At 52.9% G+C, this 24,733-nt stretch overlaps 7 protein-coding genes across 7 annotated transcripts; 5 read left to right on the forward strand and 2 right to left on the reverse strand.

The window, feature by feature from the left end:
- Positions 1–80: 80 nt before the first annotated feature.
- P153DRAFT_394185 (uncharacterized protein) lies at positions 81–5,090 on the forward strand. Its single transcript, XM_033671292.1, has 6 exons — positions 81–171; positions 233–994; positions 1,046–1,281; positions 1,568–1,886; positions 1,939–3,419; positions 3,467–5,090. Exons 1-6 carry the CDS (start codon positions 139–141, stop codon positions 4,767–4,769), a joined length of 4,134 nt encoding a protein of 1,377 aa, XP_033526393.1. The 5' UTR covers positions 81–138; the 3' UTR covers positions 4,770–5,090.
- Positions 5,091–7,403: 2,313 nt separating this feature from the next.
- Positions 7,404–10,669, forward strand: P153DRAFT_364466 (DUF221-domain-containing protein). The gene is made up of 3 exons (XM_033667614.1): positions 7,404–7,691; positions 7,732–8,288; positions 8,336–10,669. The coding sequence occupies exons 2-3, from the start codon at positions 7,878–7,880 to the stop codon at positions 10,622–10,624; spliced, it is 2,700 nt and encodes an 899-aa protein (XP_033526394.1). The 5' UTR covers positions 7,404–7,691; positions 7,732–7,877; the 3' UTR covers positions 10,625–10,669.
- A 1,842-nt stretch (positions 10,670–12,511) lies between these two features.
- On the forward strand, positions 12,512–13,361 carry P153DRAFT_284551 (carbonic anhydrase; the record flags this gene model as incomplete). The annotated part of the gene is made up of 2 exons (XM_033663331.1): positions 12,512–12,701; positions 12,754–13,361. 2 exons carry the CDS (start codon positions 12,512–12,514, stop codon positions 13,359–13,361), a joined length of 798 nt encoding a protein of 265 aa, XP_033526395.1.
- Positions 13,362–14,005: 644 nt separating this feature from the next.
- P153DRAFT_182941 (PIN domain-like protein) lies at positions 14,006–18,247 on the reverse strand. Its single transcript, XM_033662382.1, has 2 exons — positions 14,117–18,247; positions 14,006–14,064 (listed from the first exon to the last, which is right to left on the reverse strand). Exon 1 carries the CDS (start codon positions 18,094–18,096, stop codon positions 14,188–14,190), a length of 3,909 nt encoding a protein of 1,302 aa, XP_033526396.1. The 5' UTR covers positions 18,097–18,247; the 3' UTR covers positions 14,006–14,064; positions 14,117–14,187.
- A 172-nt stretch (positions 18,248–18,419) lies between these two features.
- On the reverse strand, positions 18,420–21,288 carry P153DRAFT_394191 (FabD/lysophospholipase-like protein; the record flags this gene model as incomplete). Its single annotated transcript, XM_033671293.1, has 2 exons — positions 19,084–21,288; positions 18,420–19,023 (listed from the first exon to the last, which is right to left on the reverse strand). The coding sequence occupies exons 1-2, from the start codon at positions 20,934–20,936 to the stop codon at positions 18,420–18,422; spliced, it is 2,457 nt and encodes an 818-aa protein (XP_033526397.1). The 5' UTR covers positions 20,937–21,288.
- P153DRAFT_382904 (uncharacterized protein) lies at positions 21,024–22,616 on the forward strand (the record flags this gene model as incomplete). Its single annotated transcript, XM_033670188.1, has 4 exons — positions 21,024–21,479; positions 21,528–22,268; positions 22,321–22,366; positions 22,435–22,616. 4 exons carry the CDS (start codon positions 21,024–21,026, stop codon positions 22,614–22,616), a joined length of 1,425 nt encoding a protein of 474 aa, XP_033526398.1.
- A 781-nt stretch (positions 22,617–23,397) lies between these two features.
- Positions 23,398–24,696, forward strand: P153DRAFT_284514 (glycosyltransferase family 69 protein; the record flags this gene model as incomplete). Its single annotated transcript, XM_033663329.1, has 2 exons — positions 23,398–24,226; positions 24,284–24,696. The coding sequence occupies 2 exons, from the start codon at positions 23,398–23,400 to the stop codon at positions 24,694–24,696; spliced, it is 1,242 nt and encodes a 413-aa protein (XP_033526399.1).
- Between the last annotated feature and the right edge of the window lie 37 nt (positions 24,697–24,733).

Genomic DNA, 24,733 nt, shown 5'->3' on the forward strand with positions numbered 1-24,733 from the left:
AGGTGTGACCATCCCCACATGTCGATCTCCCGCTGCATACGTTGTGAACTACATTGGTATTAACTTGCTCTTCCCACCCCATGCGCCTTTCAAATCCATGTCAATCACTCTGGGACTAGGCTTCATCTTATCACCATCATGAAAGCCATCCAAATAACAGAGTTCGTAACTGTAAGTCTACATGTTGTCGTACCTTTACCCAGCTGTCTTCATGTTACTAACACATTCTTAGGATTTAACAACTTTGTCTCCAAAAGTGATCACCACGCCGAAACCAACTTCTCCTAAAGATCTCACCATAAGAATCACACACGCGGCGATAACCCACGTCGATCTTCTCTACGCACAAGGTCTGCACCAAAATAATCGGCGTCACGTCAAGCCTCCGTTCATACTCGGCACAGAATTCTCCGGCATTGTGCTGGCCAGTCCGGTAGATTCTTCTTTACGGCCCGGCGCCAGGGTCTTCGGGGGCGGATTAGGTGCATATGCAGAATCCATCTGCGTGCCAGAGTTGAGTGTGCGGCGTATTCCTGAACCATGGAGTAATGCCGAGGCGTGTGCAGTGGGCGCAAGTGGCGCTGTGAGCTATGGCGCGTTGATCGATGTCGCGAAGCTGAAGAGCGGAGAATGGGTCTGTGTTTTTGGGGCGAGTGGTGGGTTGGGCGTGATGGTGGTGCAGATTGCTAAAGCCGTAGGTGCTAGGGTTATCGCTGTCGTTGGTAGTGAGGAGAAGGCAGAGGTTGTGACGAAGATTGGGGCGGATGCAGCTGTTGATTATAGGGAGAAAGGGTGGGACGAGAGGGTCAAGGAGCTGGCGGGGGGAGAAGGTGTGCATGTTGTGTTTGATGGGATTGGGGCTGTGGAGATGGGGGTCAGATGCTTGAGGTATAGAGGTAGACTGGTTGTTGTGGGGTTTGCGGCTAGAGAAGGGAATGTGGAGAAGGTGAGGGTCAATAGGCTGTTGCTAAAGGGTGTCAAGGTCATTGGTTATGTGAGTCTTACACGATTGCTTCTAGCTGCAATAACTACTTATGGTGAACAGAGGTTTGGCGAAGATGGACGAAGAGATCCGCAGATGACGAAGAAGGTCTGGGATGGATTTATGAAGCTAGTGGAGAGTGGGAGGATACAACCTGTTATCTACAAGCAGGAATATCGTGGTCTCGAGGCGATTTCCAGGGCTCTAGAGGATACAAAGACACACAAGGCGTGGGGGAGGGCTGTACTCGAGATCAACGAGGATGCAGACGCGGGGGACGCCAGGCAGAAGGCGAGATTGTGAGAGACGTTACCGTACTTTTTGTTTGGAGATCAACAACGCTTTAGGTTGAGTTTGCAAAAAGTGACCAATGGACCGAATTTCAACACCGCGTAAGACAACCCAACGCCTCATGAGTGGCTGATGACGCACGGACTATACGCTAAAAGCGCTAGCGCGTCTCCCGGATGCTCACTTCTGTCGACGTCTGGAACAAAGATTGCCGTCCCTCCCATATCCCCTTCTTTTCTCAATCGCCCTCGGCCTCTCTTCTACCCACCCTGCAAGAGGCTCTCCACTCAGCAGGAACACACGTCGCAACCTCAGGCCTGTCGCGCGGTCGCAACACGTCGAAGAGCTTCCGCGAATCCTCCCCAGTGCTCAGCGCATTTCGCATTCTCAGTTCCCGGCCATGGCTAGCTACGGGAACGGTTCGGACTCGGAGGAAGAAGACGACTTCAACCCCCAACCCGAAGTCGACGAGGATGATATCGCACCCCCGAGCAACAACGTCTCGAGGCCAGCGGCATACGACGACCAGGACGAAGGAGACGCGCCCCAAGCAGATGATGACGAGGATGACGAGGATGATGATGACGACGACGATGACGATGAAGACGTGGTCGTACGTGCAGCAAGAACTCACATGCAACCATGGCAACGCTGACTGTAGACAGGCCCGGCCATCCAAGCGGCGCAAGAAGACCGTGAAGCGCAACCAGTTCATCGACCTCGAAGCCGAAGTCGACGAAGACGAAGAGGAAGAAGACGAGGGCGACGATGAGATTGCCGACGAAGTGCACCCCGACGACCTGCTCGAGCCCACTGGCGCCGATCTCGACGACCGCCACCACCGTGAGCTCGACATGCGTCGTGAAGTCAACGCCCAGCGTGACGTCGAGGAGATTGCCAAGGAGTTTGACGAGAAGTACAGGCGCAGGGAGATGCAGAGCGCCCGTCGAGGCGGAGCGGGCGCCGTTCCACTGGCACTCCCCACCGTCAACGACCCGACCATCTGGATGACAAAGTGCCGAGAAGGCAAGGAGCGCGAGGTCGTCATGGCCGTGCAAAAACGCATAGACGAGAAGATGCGCGCCAAGCAGCACCTCAACGTCTACTCTGTCTTCGAGCGTGGTCCGTCAGGACCCCAAAGAGGCTATCTCTACGTCGAAGCCGACTCGCAGCAGGCGTGTCTCGAACTGCTCGAGGGAATCTCCAACGTGTACCTAGGCTCTGGCTTCTCCGCCATCGACGTCAAAGAGCGTCCAGATCTCCTCCGCAAGAAGAAGAAGGAGCCGCTTGAAGTGGGCAAATTTGTGCGCATGATGCGCCCGACTACATACAGAGGAGATCTTGCAAAGGTTGTCGAGGTCTCTGCCAACGGTTTGGACTGTGTTGTGCAACTCGTTCCCCGCTTGGACTACGGCCTGAATGAGGACACCAACGCCGCCGCCGACAACAAGCGCAAGCGACCATCCGGCTGGAACAAGAACAAGGAGCGCCCCCCTGCGCGACTGTTCAACGAGGCCGAAGCCAAGAAGCGACACATGAAGTACCTAAGCATGGCTGGCTCCGGTGGCCAAAAGGCTTACACCTACAAGAACGAGGAATACCAATACGGCTTCCTCATCAAAGAAGTCAAGGTCAACTGGCTTGTCGCCAAGGATGTCGCACCTAAGATGGAGGAACTGCAATTCTTCTCCATCCAAAACGCCGACGGCACGGAGACCATGGATTTGCTCGCAGTCCAGGCTGCTCAAAAGGCTGCCAACAATGGCTCAGCTTTTGCCGCCGGAGACAATGTCGAAATATACACTGGCGAGCAGAAGGGCATTCGCGGTACCACAGTCACAGTCACGGGTGACATCGTCACGCTAAAAGTCACCGAGGGCGAGCTCAAGGGCCGGAGAATCGATGCTCCTGTCAAGACGCTGCGAAAGCTGTTCCGTGAGGGTGACCACGTAAAGGTCATCGGTGGTAGCAAGTACGTCGACGAAGTTGGTCTGATCACCAAGATCAAGAACGACTCCATCACACTTCTATGCGATTCGACTCAGCAGGAAATCACTGTCTTTAGTAAAGACTTGAAGCGTGCCGCCGACTCTGCGACTGTTGGTGCTGATTCCAAATTTGATCTCTATGATCTTGTTCAGATTGAGTAAGTAATGCCCCTGCTTGGAACATACCGGTACTAACACTCAACAGTGCCTCAACAATCGGCTGTGTAGTCCGTGTCGATCGTGAAGTCCTGAACGTGGTTGATCAGCACGGTGACGTTCGCCAACTCCTTCATACCCGAGTTACACAAGCTGTGGGCCAGAACCGCTTCGCGGTAGCCACGGATCGTGACGGCAACGAAATCAGGCACGAAGACAACGTCAAGGAGCATGGCGGCGAAGGTCGACAAGGCAAGGTCCTCTACATCTACCGTGGAATCCTATTCGTCCAGAACCGCGAGTTAGTCGAGAACCAGGGTATCTTCGTCGTCCGCAGCAACAACGTCGTGACTATGGCCGCGAAGAGTGGTCGTGCTCAAGCACAAGGCCCAGATCTCAGTGGCATCAACCCTGCCCTGAACGCAAGCGCAAACGGCACGACCAACGCAATGCCCCCGCCCCGAGCGATGGGTCGCGACAAACTGATTGGAAAAACTGTCACCATTCGCAAGGGTCCTTACAAGGGTCTTTTGGGTATTGTGAAAGACACCATGAACGACGAGGCTCGCATTGAACTCCACACTAAGAACAAGCAAGTCTCTGTCAAGAAAGAGCTTCTGACAGTCAAAGACCCAATCACTGGCAACAATATGGAGTTCAACACTGGCAGGTTTCCCAACCGCTCGCGTGGAGGAGGCTTTGCTGGTGCTACACCAAGCCATAACAGCGGGCGCACACCTGCCTGGGGCAACTCGAGCTCATCACGTGGCCCATCGTGGGGTAGCACACCTTCTGGCGGCCGCACACCGGGATGGGGAGGTGGCGGTGGTGGCCGAACGCCAGGTTGGGGCGGCGGTGGCGGACAGACAGCTTATGGCGGTGGCGATGGTGGTAGAACAGCTTATGGAGGGAGTGGTGGCGGCGACGGCTCACGCACTGCCTACGGAGGAGCAACCTCATACGGTGGAGCCACTTCGTACGGCGGCGCGACATCATATTGCGGAAACGACGGCTCGCGCACTGCATACGGAGGCTTCAATGGTGGCGGCGGCGGTGGAGGTCGGACACCTGGCTGGGGTGGTGGATCGTCTGGTGCGTCAAAGTCGAATGTCGGTCCCACGCCTGGACCTTACAATGCACCTACGCCCGGTGCATATGCGGCGCCAACCCCTGGTGGCTACGGAGCGTATTCTGCGCCTACGCCGGGCGGTCCCCCCATGGATGCACCGACGCCTGGAAATTTCGGTGCGCCTACGCCCGGTGACAGATATGGGGCTGCGGCTGCCCCGACACCGGGTGCGTATGCCGCGCCAACGCCTGGCGCATATGGAGACGATCCAGGCTATGATTAGAGGAGCATGTGTGTATGATCGGACTGGTATGGCAGAGAACGGGTTAGTATCATTTCTCTTCAGAGTGACCTCTTGAGTATCTATTGTGCATTGCTGGAGTTATCTTGCGAAATAGGATAGCATATGGGTTTCCAGAATGAATAGATATCATTCGCGATTCTAGTTTGCTTTTTTGTAGTACCCATCGAGCTTCTGCGTTAAATATCCATGTATTAGTTTACACGTTCTGCGTTACACACCATGTAGGCTCGTAACTTCCCATCTCAATTTCACAACTTTAGCTTACGTCACACCATGCGTTTATCATTTTGACATTTTCCTACGATCAATGATAACATGACTTTCGAAATTCTCCACAATGAGGGTCAGACCATACGACGCTACCAGAGCCGGCCCCAATTGTTGACCATCGAAAACTGAAGTTTTTGCATGGCGAAGAGATGATACAGAGAGACAATACGCGTGCAACAACTGCCGAGTTGAAAGAAGAGTCTGTCTGAGAACTACTGCAACTGGTTATTATACAGTCAGTCAAGCTGAGCACATCAAGTCGTGGAAGTGAAACATTCATCAACCACGTAGTTGTATTATCTATTGATCAGTCGGATGCAATGCAAATCGTTGACCCATTTCAAGATATCCAAGTCGATCACAGCGTCTGGCTTCTTCGTTTGCACACGACTTGCTATGACTTCCCAAATCCCAGCGCCGTCCTCTCAGGATCATCCACCATTTCAGTCATCCCCAAGTGGACATTTGTCCTTGACCTTTCCAATGACCAAGCTTGTGTCCTGCATGTCCTCCTTTAACTTATATCTTGTCTTCTCGAACATCTAATATTCCCGTGCGTCAGCCGTTTCGATCTCCCCGCTATCATCGTCTATATTCTCCACTATCGCATCGGAGTATTCGAGGAACCGTGAGAATGACATGTTTTCAATCTTGTTCTGCTCCTTCATTGACAGGTAAATTCTGTTCAAAAGGTGGGCCATGGCAACGCCCTCGTAATCCGAGACGAAAGGAACGGAACGTCGTAACGAAAGGGGACGAAGAATGCTGTGCAGGGCTCTGTCGTCAGAGACATTCAACTCTTTATTAAACAATGCCAGAGCGGCCTCGCGATCCATGTTGGGTTAGCCATTTAGACATAAACTCGAATAGTAAACCTACCAAGATTATCGAACTTTGCGCTCTTCTCTTCTCTCTACCCCTGATAGGGAGAAACAGAAGGGGGTTCGGCTGGCGTCGTGGCTCTCTGGAGATGCGTCATACGCTTGGTGCATGAGGTCTGGAATTACCAGCAAAGCACGGAGGGAAACATGCATGAACTCTACTTTGTACTCCCTCAGCACTTCTGAGTCACTTGCTACAAGGGCTGATGTCGTTACCGAATGCCGACCATTCGTCTTCAGCCAATCGTTCAGCCACTGCACATCGTCTTCGAGCACGTCGTTTGACTCGAGAAGTCTCTTGAACAATCGAACCTCGTTCAGTGGGATAATCTGAGATTGTGTCTCCATCTTGACCAAGGAGCTATCACGGATGTACTTTGGAGTGATAGGAGTGCAGGCGCAGATGAAATGTTGAGGTGAGAGTGGGATCGGAGCGGAAGACTTGAAAACCACGGTCTAGTACGTAGGATTAGTACAGATGTACTTGAGTCTTTGGATTAACTTGAAGAGTGAAAGAGTATGAGTGACCTCACACGATCGAGCTATTGAATGCAAGTTGTGAGAGCGTCGCTCAGCGTTGCCGTGCTCAAGATATTGTGTTAGACTGTAGGCAAGATAGCTGTAGAAGTAATGTTGTAAGAAGTATAGAGGACACAGATGTAAGATTAGAGGTAAGATTTCAAGGTGGTCTCTCACTGATGTAGCGGTAGTCTATCCTTGTTTGCGACTTTTCTTAGCCATCCTCCAGTGCAAAATTGATGCTATTGTCCCCATTTGTCATGAGTTAATTATATAGATTTCAGACAACACCTTCTATAACGAGCAGTGTTAGGTTGTCATCGCTCATAACACTTGTGGTTGATCAGGATATGATAGAAGCCATCCATGTAAATGCATTGCACGCCTCTTCGAGCTGGAGATGCACACTGTGTGCAGAAACCGTGAAGGGGAATTGTATTCTCGTGCGCTTACCATACCTTTCACGAACACGATATATACAATCGTCTTCCCGAACCGTGTTCGATTCATTGAATATCATCGGTCAACGCGTCTTGCCGAGTGTACCTGAGGTGAGATCGTTTTTATTGCCGCTTGGTTACGATGGAACTGAATTGATATTCGCCGAGTCAGGAAATAACTAAACTTGACAAAACATCATATCAAGTCGACACATTCTTCGATAGGAACATAAATCGCTTGCACTATCAATATCATATAGTATTAAATCTACCAAGCGACGGGCTTCAAGTCTTTTGACCCACAATGTTGTCACTTTCATCCGTTACCATCTATATTTGGGTATATACGCTTTCTAACCTCTGTTGAGTCAAGCGGCTCCACATAGTGACAGGTTTCCCCGAGGTTCCTGTCGATATTTCGGTACTACACTCGCACTAAGGTGTCAAATGACGTTATTAGCGGCGATCGACGGAAGCTGCTTTCTAAGTCCCAACAAAGGATTTTTGGGACCACACATGTCATCCGGTCATGTTGTTCAGCTTTAGGAAATCGACATTCTATTCATTTTCATTTGCTTCTCTGTAACTATCGTTATTTTCTCTGTTTATACCGTCTTTATAGCTCGAGTGCTCAGCGCTCGCTGTGACGCTCGCTGCGCTGCACCCCACGACCATGGAACTGAATATTCGGGCTGCTGGAGAAAGCTCAGCAGACAAGTTTCTGGACTTGATAGCCGATCCGTTCCAGACTGAGGTACGATATAGCTCTTGCCAGAGCATTTGGAGGCATGTTCTATGATATGTCCTGATGGACCAACTGATTGTTTTGCAAGGTCCAAGAAAAGTCCATCTACGCAGCTATCGTGTATTCTTTTGTTGTTAGCGGCCTATTGGTTCTCGTCTTCTGCTTCCTCCGACCGCGAAACAATGGAGTCTATGCTCCGCGAGCGACACATGCCGACGACAAGCACAAACCCATGGCGCTGGGTCGGAAACCATTAAGTTGGGTGCCGGCCATCAAGGAGGTCAAAGAGCAAGATCTCGTGGAAAAAATTGGGCTTGATGCAGTTCTCTTCCTGAGGTTCATGCGGATGCTGAGAAACATCTTTTTGGTGTTGACTGTGTTTGGCTGTGGCATTCTTATTCCAGTCAATGTTGTGGGTGGGTCGTCGTTTTACGACCAGTGGGACAATATTGCAACGTTGATGAAGTTCACACCGCAGTATATCTTCGGCACAAAATTTTGGGCCTATGTTTTGATGTCCTACGTATTCCAAGGGACCGTCTGCTTTTTCTTGTGGTGGAACTACAGGGCGGTGCTGAAATTGAGACGGGCGTACTACAACAGTCAAGAATACGCCATGAGTTTGCATTCGAGAACGCTGCTGGTGAGTCTTACGGATACACGCAACATCGCAAACTGACGTGGACAAAGCTCACTCATATTCCCAAATCATCGCGAACTGATGTCGGCATCACCGAGCTCGTGGAGCGAGCGAAACAAACAGACGACACTCCAAGAACAGTAATTGGCCGCAACATGAAAGAACTGCCCGAGCTGATTGAGCACCACGACGAAGCGGTTCGCAAACTAGAAGGGATATTGGCTAGATATCTTTCCAACCCTGAGCGTCTTCCAAGCAAACGACCTGTATGCAAAGTTGCAAAAGAAGACGAGTCAGTTCATGGGAAGAAAAAGGTCGATGCTATCGATTATCTCACAGACCGAATCACACGGCTTGAGACAACGATCAAGGAAGTACGGGAAAGCGTCGACATGAGGAATCCTATGTCCTACGGCTTTGCCTCGTACGCTCACATCGAGGACGCCCACGCGGTTGCGTACGCTTCTAGAAAGAAGGGGCCCGGAGGCTGTGACGTCTACCTCGCACCAAAGCCCCACGATCTCCTGTGGCAAAACCTTTCTATGAGCCGAAGGAAAAGACGCATACGAGCATTTCTGGATGGTCTTTGGGTTTTGCTCTTCACAATCGCTTTCATCATACCCAACATGTTAACGTCAATGTTCTTGTCCAATTTCGGGAATCTTGGCCTGGTCTGGCCTGCTTTCCAAAGGGAACTCCTTGCACATCCAACTAGATGGGCTATCGCGCAAGGTATTCTAGCTCCCTTGGTTCAGGTGCTCATGTATATGGGAGTTCCTATAGTTTTCCGCCGCCTTTTCACACATTCGGGAGACGTGTCCAAGACGGCTCGGGAAAGGCATGTCACAGCACGCCTCTATGCTTTCTTCGTCTTCAATAACCTGTTTGTCTTCTCGATGTTCGGGTCCGTCTGGCGCTTTGTGGCTGGCGTGATCGCGGCTCAGCATAATGGGGTGTGGGAGGCTATACAAAACGCCCATCTTTTCTCCAATCTCATGGTTGGTTTATGTAACGTTTCGACTTTCTGGCTTACCTGGCAAATGCAAAGAAACCTCGGTGCCGCCATCGATCTCTCTCAAGCCTGGATCTTGATTTGGACGTGGATACAGAAGACCTTCTACTCTCCTACACCCCGCGAACTGATCGAACTCAGTGCACCCCAGCCTTTCCCATACGCGGACTACTTCAACAACTATCTCTTCGTCTCCACAGTTGGGCTTTGCATGGGCGCCTTGCAACCTATCATCCTTCCTATCACTGCCTTCTATCTTGGCATGGACTGCGTTTTCAAGAAATATCTCCTCCAGTATGTCTTCATTACAAAGACGGAGTCTGGAGGTCGTTTCTGGCAGCTTCTGGTTAACCGCCTGCTGTTTGCGGTCATGTTGGCCAACGCTGTGATAGCACTGTCCGTTGGCGCGCAAGGCCTTGGCCCAATCTCGAACTTAACCTTCGTGCGTGGAGAAATGCTGTACGCAATGGTACCGCTACCATTTCTCCTCTTTGGTTTCAAGTGGTATTGCAAGCGCACTTTCGACGACAAGATGTCGTACTACTCCACACTCCCATACTCGGACATTGAGGGTTCGCACCACGCAGACCATCCCAAGTCGCGGAAGAACGATAGAGTCTCTGTCCGTTTCGGAAACCCAGCAATCTACAAGAAATTAATCACTCCCATGGTGCACGCAAAATCGCAACACCTTCTAAAAGAAATTTACAGCCATCGCTCAAACACAGAGCAGGACATCTTCACAGCTCGCGATACAGACCGTGCGAGGCCTGCGACACTCAACTACGGCGACATGTACATGACAGAGCTGCAGCCAACACAGACAGGCAAACCGGTATCCAATGAGCAGAATGTGCCTGGAATTGAGATTGTTGCAGAGCAGGACCTAGACTTCGCAAACTTCAAGAAACGCGCCGAGTTCAGGGATCAGTTTGGCGGTGATGGCGAGCTCTACGGTCGGCCCGATGATCTGATTTCGCGCCCCGGCACACCTTCCACATTCAAGACGTTCATGGAGTCTGGACCGTATGCAAAGAGCAAGAACAGGGACTCTTGGGCTTCGCACGCCTCGAGTAGTACACGGCTAGGAGAGGAGGATCACGAAGTAGGAACATCGTATGCTCAAGGGTACCGGCGGGCAGACGGATTTCAGGACGTGGGTGATACCAGTGCTCCTGCGACGCCATCGGGTATGGAGGGCACTTTGAGAGCAATGGATAGTAGGCAACCGCTTGTCAGGCAGTTTACCGACGACGCAGGAGATGTAGGGTATTTTGATAGGGGTTTGAGAGCACAGGATACAAGCTACGATAGATATAGACGATGATAGTTGGTTAGACGATGGACCACAAAGTCAAACTGCTGCGGCCTACTATTACAAGTTTTCTTCGCTTTCACCATGATTGATTGTTGTGTGGCTCTGTGACCGTGGCTTAGCCACTCCCACGGCATGAAGATGTGGCTGCTAGAAGCTGCAGGGTACTGGTGTGATCCGGGGCTGCGGGTAATCGGAAACCAGTGCGAGACCGACGAAGGCGTGCATTCGACACTTTTAGTCGCAAAGAATAAGGCCGAATGAGGTTGATGCAATGTCAAACAAACCGTGAATGTGTGTGACTAATAGCGAAACACTCGTAGGGTTTTCCCCCCTCAATCCATTCCTGCAAATACTTCGGTGGGATACCGGGCTCTTGGACACGAGGAAATGACGCCAAGAGTGTGAGGAGGGGGGATTGGCGATTGGGAGAGTCAGGTGAGGCGGTGATCCTCGGCGTGGTGTTGAGAGTGAAGTTGAATTGCCCTAGGCGAGTCCGCCGTTGCACTAGCACGTGCACGGAGACTAGAATCCGGACCGAAGATTGACGACTTCGACGATGGGCGACTGACGCAAACCGCGATCGTGTCGCACATACTACGATATGATTCATAATGCTTGATGGCATGGAAACCCTTGCAGCTTTCGCGTCTTGACGAAGCATCTTTCAATTCTGTTGCTGCAGGAATTCTCCCGCTCGGGTGGTTACACTTCGCTCGGTTCCTCCGCTTTGGCCCCTCATGAATCCTTCGCGAGTCGTGACGCGTCTCAGATCGATCCTTTGAGGTGGTGGCTCACTTCATCGCGTTAGTAAAAGTGAGTAGCTATCCTCATGCAGCAATCTCTCGCGACCTAGCCTTTACGAGAATGCAATATGAGAGCCCAGTGCACGCGTACGGATGGTTTTCAGGCGCAAAGATGTCGGGATCGAGATGTTACAAAAACCCTCGGGTGCATCTCTCAAGTTTCACGTGGCCCCCCAGACCCAAACTTTGTTTGAAGGCGCGTGCCTGCACCGCCAAGTCGATTCGGAGAAAAAACGATCGGTTTTCAGGGCTGGTGCAAAGTCCCAGAGAGAACGCTACTATTCGTGGACCGTTGGACGAACTGGAAGGGCGGATATCGCGACAACGGTTTTCCACATGGCTACCGCGTGTTAGACAACCTGACCATAAAGACGTGAGATGGAGCGCAGATCCGCACACGCCCTACCAAGTTGCATTGTGTCTTATCGCACAGCATTGCTCGTGAACGCCATTCTGCAAATGCCGACTGCCAATCACGAAAATGGGGAGCTAAGCAACTGTCATGGTGTTTGACCCTGGTTCGAGGCCGCGACATACTCTGGGCATTCACAACGTTTCAAACGTCTTTCCACCTTGGCAACGGCTCTACATCTAGACACAGGACTTGTGATACTGTCAGACTCCACTACATTCGAACAACAGCGCTTCCCGGAGTCTGTCTGTATGACTTGGCTCTGTGGGCTAATTTCGATCCTTCATACGTAAGCTGTAGGCGAGGGTTGACCGCAGCGAAGTAGACAGTCTTCCCTAGCTGATGCTGTAACTTGGGGCTTGGTACTGCAACGCCTTACCGGCCGCTGTTATATTGTACCATCTTGTCACGGCCTTATTCTCCTCATCTTTCGTCCAAACTCACCATCGCCAAACATTGGCGAGATCAAGACATGGGTTCGTGGTTCTTGTCATCGTTGCCTGTCAAGCACTGTCGTACGATTATGGCCGTATTCTCGCAGCTATAGAAGAAGCTCATCGTTCCTCTCTTCCAACCCATCATCAACAGCAGGTTCTCATCTGATCATCTCAACTACATTCCTTCTTTTCGCTTCTCATCTTTCCAGCTCATCAGCTTCACACTCATTTACCCGTTATCATCATGCTTTTCAAACAACTCATCTTCGCCTCCATGGCTTCCGCATCTTGCATGCACGGTCTCGAGATGTTCAAGCGCGCGGACGTCGCCCAATGGGGGTTTGGACCTCTAAATGGTCCCTTCAACTGGGCCTCGCTCGCCCCTGCCAACGCGGTTTGCAAGTCAGGCAAGAACCAGTCACCCATCAACATCGGTATGTTTAATATGGTTTCTCTACCACAAGCTTTCATTGACAAAATCTCTAGACAGCACCATCGGCGCTGCTCCTTCCAGGCCTGTCCTCGACGTCCGTGATGGTGCTGTCGAGTTCGAGAACTTGGGCACCACGATTGAAGTCGTCGTCAACGGCACAACACGTTACAACAACGCCGATTACCAACTCGTGCAGTTCCACATGCACACGCCCTCTGAGCATCACATCAACTCTGAATACTACCCTCTCGAGGTCCATTTCGTGCACCAGCGCGTGTCAGACAACACGCAGCTCGCCGTGATCGCCTTCATGTTTGAGCTCTCGACAGGCAAATCCGACCCCGTCATCAGCGGCCTCTCGTCGACAGTCCCCAAGATCGCTACGCCCGGCTCCCACGAGACAATCGCCAAGGGCCTCGACTTCTCCGGCATCTACTCAAAGCTCAAGACCAGCCAGATCTTGACGTACCGTGGCTCGCTTACTACCCCTCCTTGCGCTGAGGGCGTCACTTTCTTGATTGTCAAGGATGCACTGCCGATTAGCGTGCCGGACTTCAATGCTATCAAGAAGGTCGTCAAGTTCAACTCTCGCTTCCTCCAAAACAAACTCGGTGAGCCTAACATGCTCGACATTGCCGCACGCGCCGGTGTGGCCGCCTAAGCGAGATGTGAAGTTGCGATTGATGGGGCACGAGTAGGTGTCGCTATGATGGAGAGATTCTTGAGCTTGTTTGCAGTTCTTCGATTCCATGTGTATATTCGATCTTGATTTAGATTTCAACGTTTATGTCTTTCATCTGTCCGTTCGCAATGTAAATACTTGTCTGAGCCTAGCAATACACATCTGTACATACACAATCAGCTTGCAGGAACGATTCCTCAACTCGACCTTGCACTCGTGCCAATTTGTGCACACATACCTGTGATGAAACTAAAATATCAATAATTCTCTTCCTCCTTCAGGTTTCTCGCGCGTGCAATGAACTTGGTGTATCCCTTATCCCTACGTCTTCACCCCTATACTACTCCTACACAGCACTACGTCCCTACCATCTCTATACCCTATCACTCTTGCCTAACTACTCTTCCCTCTGGAATGCGAAACTTGGGGCTTGGGAGTACTCTATAACAAACACCTCATGCATTCCATCACTCTATCACAATCCTCTTCACTGAATGAAATATTGGTATGCTCTCGTCTTGTTTTCATCCCAACGCGGGGCTTCCACACGAATCCATCGCGATCGAACGAGAGAGACTGGAAAGTGTGGTTTCTAATGAAGAGTTTGTTCAGCATGGAGAGGGGTCGGGCGGAGTCATACTTCTCGTAATTAGTTATCTTGACTTAGGATGGGTTTCTTCTTCTGCCCTATTGTCAGACAAGACGAGACGAGACGAGACAGGATGTTGACAAACAGGTTAGGTATTTATACATAAAATTTCCACGACATAATCTTTGGTTGTTGTATCAATCATCCAAAGCTACTTCACTTCTTCCGCGATTTCTTCTTCTTCGGTTCCTCATACAACTCGTCATCCCCGCCATCGTCCTCTTCATCAGACTCACGCTCAGCCGGCACGACTTTCCCCTTCCCCTTCCCCTTTCTCTTCGCACGCGTCGCCGGTACACTCACCGCTTCAGCATCCGCTTCAACGTCTGCCTCAGCATTCCCCTTCCCCTCCGCAAGTCTCGACAGCGCAGCGCCCAACCTCGACCCGCGTCCCCTGCCCCTCCCTCTCGCCGCAGCACGCGGTGCAAATGCCCCCGCGCCTACGCTCCCCTCAAAGAACCTAGTGATATTACTCTGTGTGCCCTCCTTTTCTCTTCGATTCATATCCCTAATGACGGGAACAAGAACCTCATCCGTGCGCTCCCAGCTCCAGCCGATCTGCTCGCTCAGGTACGTGCGCAGAGCCGCAAGGTCAGGCACACCCCACTGGAAGGGCTCAGGATCATTGTCAACCTCCGGGTTTAGATAAGCGTCTGCGACGCGTGGGTCAGGGAACATCGTTGGCAGGAAGAGCTTAGTAGCCTGGGAGCGGCGGAAGCGGCGGCGAAACGGCGACGCAGCATCTGCTGCTTTCGGGATCGATGTATCCTGCACGCCTGCCCACCATGTCTTGAAGTCCTCCAGGTCAGGGAACTCAGAGAGGACTTCCAGCGCGGTGACAGGGCCGATGCCCGGAATGCCGGACGTGTAGTCTGAGCCGAGGAGCTGTGCGATAGCGATGAGTTTATCGCGCGTGAGGCCAAATTCAGAAGTTAGGTCTTGGGCGAGGTAGCATTCGACGAATTTTGCGGCGTTGAACATGTTTTTGTAGACGCGTGTGCCGCCGAAGAGGAACGTGTCCGAGTCATCGGTTACGATGCCGTCGACGAGACCGAGATGAACGAGCTCGGCGCATTGCGCTTCGGCTTCCATGGGCGCGGTTACGTATGGGAGGCCGAAGAGGGTGAGGAGGTGCTGGCATTCTGCTACCATGGTCTGCGTGACTTCATCTGCGTCTCGTCGGTCTTTCTTTTGCTGGGCGCGAAGCTGCTTGAGTTCTGCGTCGAAGTCAACGCGCGCTGTAGTGTTGTTGTTTAGTTCTTTGGCGAAGCGTGCGTGTTCTTCTCCTTCGGCGGCTAGTGACGCGAATAGTTCGGCGTCGTCGGCATCAGAGTACTGATCTGAATCATCGCCGGGAATCTGGAAAGCTGTGTTGTCGTCTGCAATACCGCTGTGAGGTACAATGGGGATCTCGAGATCATCCGGGCCTTCTAGCATTCCGGGCGAAGGTTCTCTACGAGGTCGTCGTGGCCGTTCTGCCGCTACAGTATGCAGGGGCACATCCTCGAATTCGGGTGACGGCGACTTGGAAGGTGCTGGGGCAAATGTCGTTTCGGTATTCATAGGAACATCTTCAAATTCAGGTGACGGCGACTTCGAAGGTTTAGATCCAGGGACAGATTCGATCTGCATAGGCACATCCTCGAACTCCATCGACGAAGACCTTTCCCTCTCCAGCGGTAACTCCTCAGCCGTCTTGACAGTCTCCCCTTGCGCTCGAGCACCTATCTCACTTTCATTCTCACTCTCCGACCAATCAACCGGGTCATCATCCTCCTCTTCCTCAACAAGCATCAACCCCGGATCCTGACTCGTAGGTACCTTTTGATCCTCAACTGCAGGCTGCGGAGGCTCTGCTCGTATTTTATCTGCAAGATCGCTCATACTAGGCTGTGTATCCAGGACCGAAACATCCATCTTTTCCGCATCTTCTTCGTCCTCGGAATCGAGTACAATGACCTGATTACCCTTCTGGCTTTGGCTTTGACTCTGACTAGCAGAAGCGTCGAGATCGATTATCTCTCTCGTGCCCTGCTTCTGCAAGCGAGGGATCGTCTGATACTGAAACTGCGCCTCGTGTTCTTTGCGTGCTTCTTCCCAGTCTTGCTTCTCGTTCTGTCGTTGTCGGGCAAGTTCTTGGTTGATGTCTCGTTCGCCGCTGAACCATGGAGGCAGTGGCTCGGCAGTCTTCTTTTCGTGCGTGTGACTCTTCTCAAACCCACCCGCGCTGTCTTGCTCAATCTTCTCCATCTTCTTTTTGCCTAGAAGTGAGTTGCCTAAATTGAGTTTCTCGAACGGCAATGGGCCATCAAATCCAGATGCGTTTGTCGATTTGGATGCAGGCTTGACAATCGGCGCAGGTGGTTTGGTCATTGGCTTGTGCAATTGCGGGCGAGGTTCGGTTGGCCGTTTCGACTTCCGTGATTCGGCCAGAGCAGCTTGGAGGTCGATTCCGTCTTCCTCGCTGTCGCTGCCTTCGAAGGGTCCCTTTGGTGCAAGCTTGCTGCTGCGTTGGTTTGCTAGTCTTGCAATGGCGAGGCCGGATCCTTTAGTCTTTGCAAATGGATTTGTGTCTTTCACACGTTCCTGTTGAAAGACTTCACGGATGGGATCATCCTCTGATTCCTCTACCACGTCTAGATCCCCCTGCTGCATCGAAAGCGCAATCGCTTGTTGCAATTGTTCGTTTTCAAGATCATCTCCTGCCTCTTCAGATATAGCGCTGGCCTCGTTCATCTGCACATCCTCCCACTCCGCGTCTTCGTTTTCCTCAGCAAGAAAGAGCGAGTCAGGATCTTGTTCCACAGGCGAAGGCTTTCGTGGTCTAGGCCGCGTGGATCCATCTTGCCTCGAATTATAGAACTTTCTCCGTCGCTTTGCCAGTTCGTTTGAAATGTACTCGCGACCATCTCTTTCTTGCGCACTGAGGCCGGGCTTCGGCTTGGGCAACCGGTTCAACCCCTCAATGGGTACATCTTCGAAGTCATCGTCGTCTTCCCCATATATGTCTTCTTCGACTGGGCGTATTGGCAGGTCGACGTCAATGGGTTTGTGCGCTTTACCCTCATCCTTGTTTGTTACAACTCCGAGCGCCCATCCACCTTCAACGCCGTCATTCTTGACAAGCACATATTCTCTACCCTTCTCGCCCGCAACACGACCCGCACCCGCGCCGAACGGGGAATCGTCATTCATGCCGTTGAGATTCATCAGGCGCTGAGTCAAGTCGTTGCGCTCACGCACGCGCTCGATCTGGAACTTGGAGAAAGCCATTCTGTCCGGGAACATGGAGTCGAGCTGTTCCTTGGAGTAACCCATACGCAGCCGACTTCTCAGGCGTGCTGCGTTCAAGATATTGTAGCGATCGGCAGGGGGCAAACTCTGGAAGAAGTAGCCGTCGAAGTCGATCTTGGAGAAATCGTAGACGTTGATGTCCTCGCCCCTGTCGAACTGCCTTGCATAGTCCTCCAGCTCTTCCAGCGACATGACCCTGGGATCGTTTGGACCGCCCATCTCTGACAACGACATGCCCAGGTCAGGCAGATGGTACTGGTCTTTCTTGCGGAATGTGCGGTTCTGTGTACGCTCCTGTTGTGACTGAAGTACCTCATCCGCATACACCAGAGTCTCGGGAATCTGCTCCTGCTCCTGTTCCTGTTGCTGCTGCACCTGCTGCGGCGGCGCCTCTTTTCGCTTCTTCGCGTCATCCTCGGCAGCCCTCTGCAGCTGGATCGCGAGAAGTTTGCCCGCCGTCCTCGCCGCATCTTCCCGTCTGCCCTCGCGACGCGCCTTCCGGCCGCTGATGGTCTGGCGCTTGAGTGCCGGTGCGCCGCCATCGAAGACAAAGACCGGCTTGATGCCGATGAAGAGGAGTTTACATATGCGGCGGAAGAAACCAACAACATGGCTGTTCCGCAGCGCATTTCCCTCTTTATCGCGCACCGCTTTGAGGAACTGGTAGATCCAGATGGAGGCATCGACGGCGAGTCGCTTCTTGTTCAGCGTCTCGATCTTGATGGGGCGCGCGCAGGGCTGCAGCACAGTCCAGAGGCCGGTGACACCCATGGCTGAGCATTGGCAGCATAGTCCATCGATGTGAGTGTGGTTGTGGACTGCGTGTACCTCAGATGACTTCGCGTCAGCGACGTGATATGATGACGTACATGCCAAGTCTGGATAGACACCAAGTCATGTGTACATAAGTCATGTACCCTCCACTTTGCAACGGGACTTACCCAAAGTGTAAACTGTTCGTAAACATCAAAGTTGTCAGGTCGTTCAATGATAGGCAAGGCGTGTGGCTTTGGCGTTTTGGCATATAGATAGAAGCTCAACATCTTGAAATATTGAAGAGGGGTATGTTTGATGATCTATAAAGGAGCTACAGTCTAATCTTCGTCGTCTCCAAAATCCGCCTTCTCTGCATAGTCTTCCACACCGTCCTCGTCACTATCTGCTACACCAAACTCGCCGCTTGCATGTTGTCTGCGACGCCTCGACTTGCTTGCTGGAGCTTCTTTGCTAAGAATGTCGTCGTCCGACTCATCTCCACCAATAAACCCCCTACTCTGCTTTCTCGGATGGCTAGACCGACCCCGCGATTGTTGTCGAGATCCTGGCGCAGTAGACCACCAGCCACTCAATCGCTGCGAGAGCGAGGGACTGGGCGGGACTGCAGATTGCTCGCTGGTCAAACTGGTGTCCAGGTTCGGGGGGGCAGTCTTGTTCCTCTGGATGAATGTGAAGCCTAACGGGAGACCCAAGGGCGAGCCTGGGCGCGAGAATCCAGCGGACGACGATGATTCAGAGCCAGACACGGGATAGACGTCACCGCCTAGACCGCCGCTCTTTGTGCGTTCGAGCAACCCACGCAGATCGTCCTCTGAGTTGATGTTCTCAAGGTCACCCTCGCGGATTCCTCGAGGTCGGTATTGCCGTCTCCCCTGTTGGATCAAACGTTCCAGTTTTGTTCGGTTCGCGATAAACTTCAGCCTGAGGTGAAATAGAAAATTAGCAACGTTTAACCTACGCCGAGTACAGAATATTGCTTACTTTGAAAAAGTGCTTTGTTGTCCAATACGAATCATGCGCGATAGTCTCTGAGGTGTAGGGTCTGAGAGGATGTAGACGAAATCTGAAACAATCGATTTTGGCCAGATGGTGATAGTGCCGCTGAACCGTTGTAGCCACAACTCACTCCAGTCTTGGCCCAAAGGCCGTGGCAACAACTCGAGATGACGGAGTACCTTGAGCCACTTGTGGAGGTCGAGCTTTAGATACTGCTCGATAGCTGATCCGATGAAACCGCCACGCCAACCTCGTCCTCGTCGATGGGTGACTGGTCGACCTACAGAGCCGCGAGACGAGAAGAAGAAGATATTAATGTGTGGGTTGACCTGGCTCACGATGGAGAAGCGGACGTTAAAGTGGAGGTTGAGTGCTTTCAGAGGAATGTCGGTTCTCAATGAGCCGTCCTTGTATTTAGAGCCAAATGAGTAAGGTGACAGTGTGCCGTCCCGGTTCTTTTTCATCAGAACAACTGGGTTGAGGATTCCAGGAACTGCGGCAGATGCCAGTACCGCAGACCACACGACGCAGTCAGGGGAAGAGATGTGATTGACTAGTATTGTGGGCGAATGCGGATCGGAGGGAACGCACGAGACGTTCAGTATACGACCAGTCCGCTGGTACGCTTCTCTGAACGTCATACTTCCGCGCGTCATCCAGGCACATCTCTTTGCCCAGTCGACGCTATCAAAGCGCGCCCCGGTACGATACCACCTCCTGACCCATGTAAGAATATCGTCATGACAGGCGGTTATACGGTGTGCCAGTGCCGGGACAAGTAGCTTCTTTAGCTCTTCGTCAGTCCTGGTACAAAGGAGTGCAGCAACCAGGGCGCCACCTGACGTGCCCGTGATGACTTCTGGCATGAGGTCGGCGTCGAGCAGAGCCTTGACCACGCCGAAATGGTAGTAGGCGAAAGTGGCACCTCCCGACAGACACAGTGCGGTTCGGCCAAAGTTGCTGCCCAGGTGTTTGAACAGCGCCCGCTTGGCCTCGGCGTCGAGCTGCGTGGTGCGGAGGAGGAACGACAAGGAAGCCTCGGCCTCGTCGATGAAGCTTTGGGCGAGGTCTTTTGTGCCATAGTAGGTTTCGCTGTAGAGCCTCCGGTTCTCGAGGCCGCAGAAGTTGTCCTTGACGCAGGCTTCAACCAGTGCTCTCAGATCCTCGACAGCTGGGTGCTGGCGCTGGGTGCCCTTGCGCGTCGACGTGGCCGCCTCGTCCGCCTCGGCTCTCCGACGCAGCTCGACCAATTGCTCGTGCACCCTCCTGACCGTCTTGCTGTCGTAGTAGGCGTACTCTGGCTTCTCCTTCCACGACTGGCCGCCCAGATGCGCGTCCATGTCGTTGGCCGCCTTGATCCAGTCGGCGTACGACACGGCATCGACGAGACGCTGGCGCAGACGCTCACGCATGCCCCGCCATGTGACGAGGTGCTCGTAGAGGTAGATGTACAGGCGCGTGAAGACGTAGGCAATGCTCAGGAAGAGCAGCCAGCCGAGCACAACCAGCAGCAGCGGCCACTTGAGCAGGGCATAGACGAATCCCGCGCGCGTCTCGTCGGTGCCCCGTCGCGGCGGCGTCTTGGCCTTCTTGCGCCGCACTCGCTGGTGGACAGGGCGCCAGTCATTACGCGCCGTGAAGAACTTGCGCGGGCCGGCCGCGGGTGCGGTGAGGTCTTCGGTCGAGGGCGACGTCTCGGGCGCGGCGAGGGCTTTCTCGAACTCGGCAAAGTCGGCGTCGTTGATGAAGTCGGTGTCGTAGTCGGGGAGCAGGGTGAAGTCGAAGCCGGCCGACGAGTCTGGCTCGGGGCCGTCCGTCTCTCTCTTGACATCAGCCATGGCAGTAGCGCTGGGAGACAGCTCGCGGCATCGTCAGCCCGTTTTCGGTAGGGAGTGTAATAATATGTGGAGTGTCGTGTGAGGGACATGGCCGACGCTGGACCAGTGCACGTCATAGCCAGCCAGGGTCTCGTCTCGTGTTTTCGCTCCACCAACGCGCGCCATGTCCACACAGTCCCCGCCATGTCCAGGCAGAGCCTCCGCCGGCTGGTGACGCTCGCCATCGAGACGTCTTGCGACGACACGTCCGTCGCCGTCCTGGAGAAGGGTGTCCAGCACGGCCACACGGTCGCCACGCTGCACTTCCACGCCAAGGTCACGTCCAACAACACTGCGCACCAGGGCGTCCATCCCCTCGTGTCTCTGCAGTCGCACCAGGAGAACCTGGCGAACCTCGTCAGCCAGGCAATCAGGCACCTCCCGCGGGACCATGCCGCCACACCCGGCCTGCCCGACTGTGTCTCGGTGACGCGCGGGCCGGGCATGCGCTCGAACCTGTTCACCGGGCTCGACACAGCCAAGGGACTCGCAGTGGCCTGGCAGGTATTGCTCGCATCGTGGCTGACTGATCGATGGCTGACCTTGGTACAGAGGCCTCTTGTGGGCGTCCATCACATGCAAGCCCACGCCCTGACACCACGTCTAGTCGATGCCCTATCTCCCACATTGCATCGTCGCCACAGACGTTCACATGCAGAGTCGCAGACGGCTGCTCTAGCTCCCGACTACCCCTTCCTTTCGGTGCTGGCGTCTGGCGGACACACCATGGTCATCGCCTCTCATCGCCTCACCGAGCACAAGCTTCTGGGCGTGTCGAACGACATTGCCGTGGGCGAGTGCCTTGACAAAGTTGCACGTGCTGTCCTGCCTCCGAAAGTGCTACAGACAGCAAAGAGTACAATGTACGGGGCGCTGTTAGAAGAGTTTGCATTCGAGGAAGGTACTACGGAAGCAGCACAAGACGAACCGCCGTCGCCGTCCAACACATATGGCTGTTCTGCCCAGCAATACCTTGCGGCGTTCGGGCATCGATACCCATGGTACCAGCTCCCCGAGAACCACGAAGTAGCTGTCAAGAGGAGCAAAACCAAGTGGGGATGGGGTTTCAATCAGCCACTCACAAAATCTGGTGGCGGAACCAAGATGGGCAGCATGGAGATGAGTTTCTCGGGCTTGCTGACCGCCGTCGAGCGCGCCGTGTGGTACCATACAGATCCGTCTACCAACAAGCAGACCAACATTGAACGGTCAATCACTGATGTCAGTGACGAGGAAAGAATATGCATGGCTAGGGAAGCTATGCGTGCAGCATTTGAACACATAGCTTCTCGGGTGTGTATAGCACTGGAGTCGCCGCAAGGCTTCAAGGGACAAACCCCTGCAGTCGTCGTGGCGGGTGGCGTTGCTGCCAACTCATTTCTCAGACACATGTAAGAACATTTCCTTGAAAACGTTGGGCAAACACTAATTCTTCGCCGACTTGCGAATGCCCTCGCAGCTCGTGGCTGCGCTGACGTGCAGCTGTACTTCCCGCCTCCTGAGTTCTGCACTGACAACGCAGCGATGATCGGCTGGGCTGGGCTTGAGATGTTCGAGGCTGGACATACTGATCCTCTCAGCATCCGCGCCATACGCAAGTGGCCTCTTGACCGAATACTAGATGCACCCAAGGATACCTGAGTGTGGGGAACAGTAAAACAATAAACTCTGCAGAATTGATGCGAGTTCGACAAAACGCAAGCCCTGATCATAACATTCTTGCGCACGACGTCTACGAGCGCTCATGGAAGGTCGTGAGGTTCACGATACACTAACTACCATCATGTTCCACACATCTCGACTTAGTGAGGTTTACTACACATGTCGCGTAGAGTACCTGGATAAGATGCCTACAACAAGCCAGTCTATGTAATCAAGTCTTCCAGTAGCACAACCATCAAGTCAGCGCCACCGTAACACAAGCAGAACAAGTTGACATCATATTTAGACAGATGTAAGTTTAACATATCGTTGAATTCCTTCATCTCATCGTTAGTTCCAGCAGTGTCCCTTCAAGCCAATGCCTAATGGCTGGGATGACACAGGTCAAAGTGGTGTTTTAGCGTGTATCTATGTAAAAATCAAAGTTTTGCTCGCACAAATTGTTTCTTCATCTATTTATGTATAGCCTGTACTTGCTAGCAGTCACTCGGCGCAATTTGAGTACGAAGAAGATCGGCAGGGCACGGAGACGCGCCGGGAGTGCGGCCAGACCAAACGTCTTGGCTTTCTCGATCAAAGTTCCACAATGCTCTTGGTCCCTCTTGGAAACATTTCATAAGCGCCTCCTGGGTGGAGGGGGCGTTTTAAGCAGGTACGTTGCTCAACCCCTTCCTCTGTGTATTTCATAGTGTCAACCACCATTCGTTTTTTCCTTTGTCACCTGTCTGTCTTTTCAACACTACGTAAACACAACACCACCATGGAAAGTGATCTTAAACCCCAAATTTTAATACGCAGACGTAGGTTTTCCTCGCCACGCCGCATTCCACGGTACTCGGTATTTCGTATTCTCGTTTGTCTGTTTCTTATTTACGACTCGCTGCATACCTTCTCTCTCTACTTGCGCCAAACGGCTTCCCTTCACGCTCCCCCTCCCCCACGGAACTCCAAGCGTATATACATCGCGGCTCAGCATTGGAACTCAGAACGACTGCTGCGAGAACACTGGAATGCCGCTCTGTTCGCATTAGTTCAAGAGCTGGGCATCGAAAACGTCTTTGTCGCAATATACGAGAGTGGGAGCTATGACGACACAAAGGTAGCGTTAAGGGAGCTTGACTCAAGGCTAGAAGATCTACATGTCGATAGAGACATCACCCTCTCTCCAGTTTCTCATGCAGATGAGATTACAAAGCTGCCTACGGAACATGGGTGGATCAACACAACTGACGGCCAGACCGAGTTGCGCCGCATACCGTTCCTTGCATCGACTCGCAACCACGTCTTCCGGCCTCTTGAAGCGCTCACAGCGCGAGGTGTACGTTTCGACACCATACTATTTCTGAACGATGTTGTCTTCACACCCGAGGACGTTTTGAAATTGCTAGACACGAATGGCGGAGACTTTGCAGCAGCGTGCTCGTTAGACTTTGCTAAACCACCACACTTTTACGATACATTTGCGCTCCGAGACGCGCACGGTCACGAGGCGCTCATGCAGACTTGGCCTTATTTTCGGTCGTATCCCTCGAGACACGCTGCTGAGAGGTTTCTACCGGTCCCGGTGGCTTCGTGCTGGAACGGAATGGGTAGGTTGGATACACTGTATTTGTGTCAATGTGTAGTATGTGCTGACAGTGAAATAGTTGCCATGCCAATCAAATCCTTCCTCGGCGACAACCCCCTTCGCTTTCGAGGTATTCCGGATTCCCTTGCGTCAGCCCACGTCGAAGGATCCGAGTGCTGCTTGATCCACGCCGACAACCCTCTATCCGCCTCTCGTGGTGTTTTCCTCAATCCAGACGTCCGAGTCGGCTACAACGGCTCCGCGTACGAAGAAGTCCACAGACCTGAGGCAATCATGACGCCCTTGCACATGTACATGGCGATCTGGCACAACAGGATGTTGAGAATGTTCACGACGCCTCTCTTCAAAGAGTGGACGGTGCACAGCCGTGTGAAAGCGTGGGCTGAACAAACGGGAGGCCGCGAGAGGGGCGAGTTTTGCCTCATTAACGAAATGCAAATCGTCATGGAATGGGGATGGCGACATGTGTGAAAGACTCGTCGCTTGCCGTTCGCATAGGCAGACGATC

This window comes from Dothidotthia symphoricarpi, assembly GCF_010015815.1.
Source record: "Dothidotthia symphoricarpi CBS 119687 unplaced genomic scaffold P153scaffold_5, whole genome shotgun sequence".
In the NCBI taxonomy this organism is placed as follows: domain Eukaryota; kingdom Fungi; phylum Ascomycota; class Dothideomycetes; order Pleosporales; family Dothidotthiaceae; genus Dothidotthia; species Dothidotthia symphoricarpi.

What these genes read in the sequence shown, in the direction of transcription:
- P153DRAFT_394185 (XM_033671292.1), top strand. Translation starts at nt 139, where the DNA reads ATGAAAGCCATCCAAATAACAGAGTTCGTAACT. An exon ending in GTGTCAAGGTCATTGGTTAT is followed by an intron (nt 995 to 1,045) that starts GTGAGTCTTACA and finishes TATGGTGAACAG; the next exon opens with AGGTTTGGCGAAGATGGACG. An exon ending in GCCAGGCAGAAGGCGAGATT is followed by an intron (nt 1,282 to 1,567) that starts GTGAGAGACGTT and finishes TCCACTCAGCAG; the next exon opens with GAACACACGTCGCAACCTCA.
- P153DRAFT_364466 (XM_033667614.1), top strand. Translation starts at nt 7,878, where the DNA reads ATGGCGCTGGGTCGGAAACCATTAAGTTGGGTGCCGGCCATCAAGGAG. An exon ending in TGCATTCGAGAACGCTGCTG is followed by an intron (nt 8,289 to 8,335) that starts GTGAGTCTTACG and finishes ACGTGGACAAAG; the next exon opens with CTCACTCATATTCCCAAATC.
- P153DRAFT_182941 (XM_033662382.1), bottom strand. Translation starts at nt 18,096, where the DNA reads ATGGGTGTCACCGGCCTCTGGACTGTGCTGCAGCCCTGCGCGCGCCCC.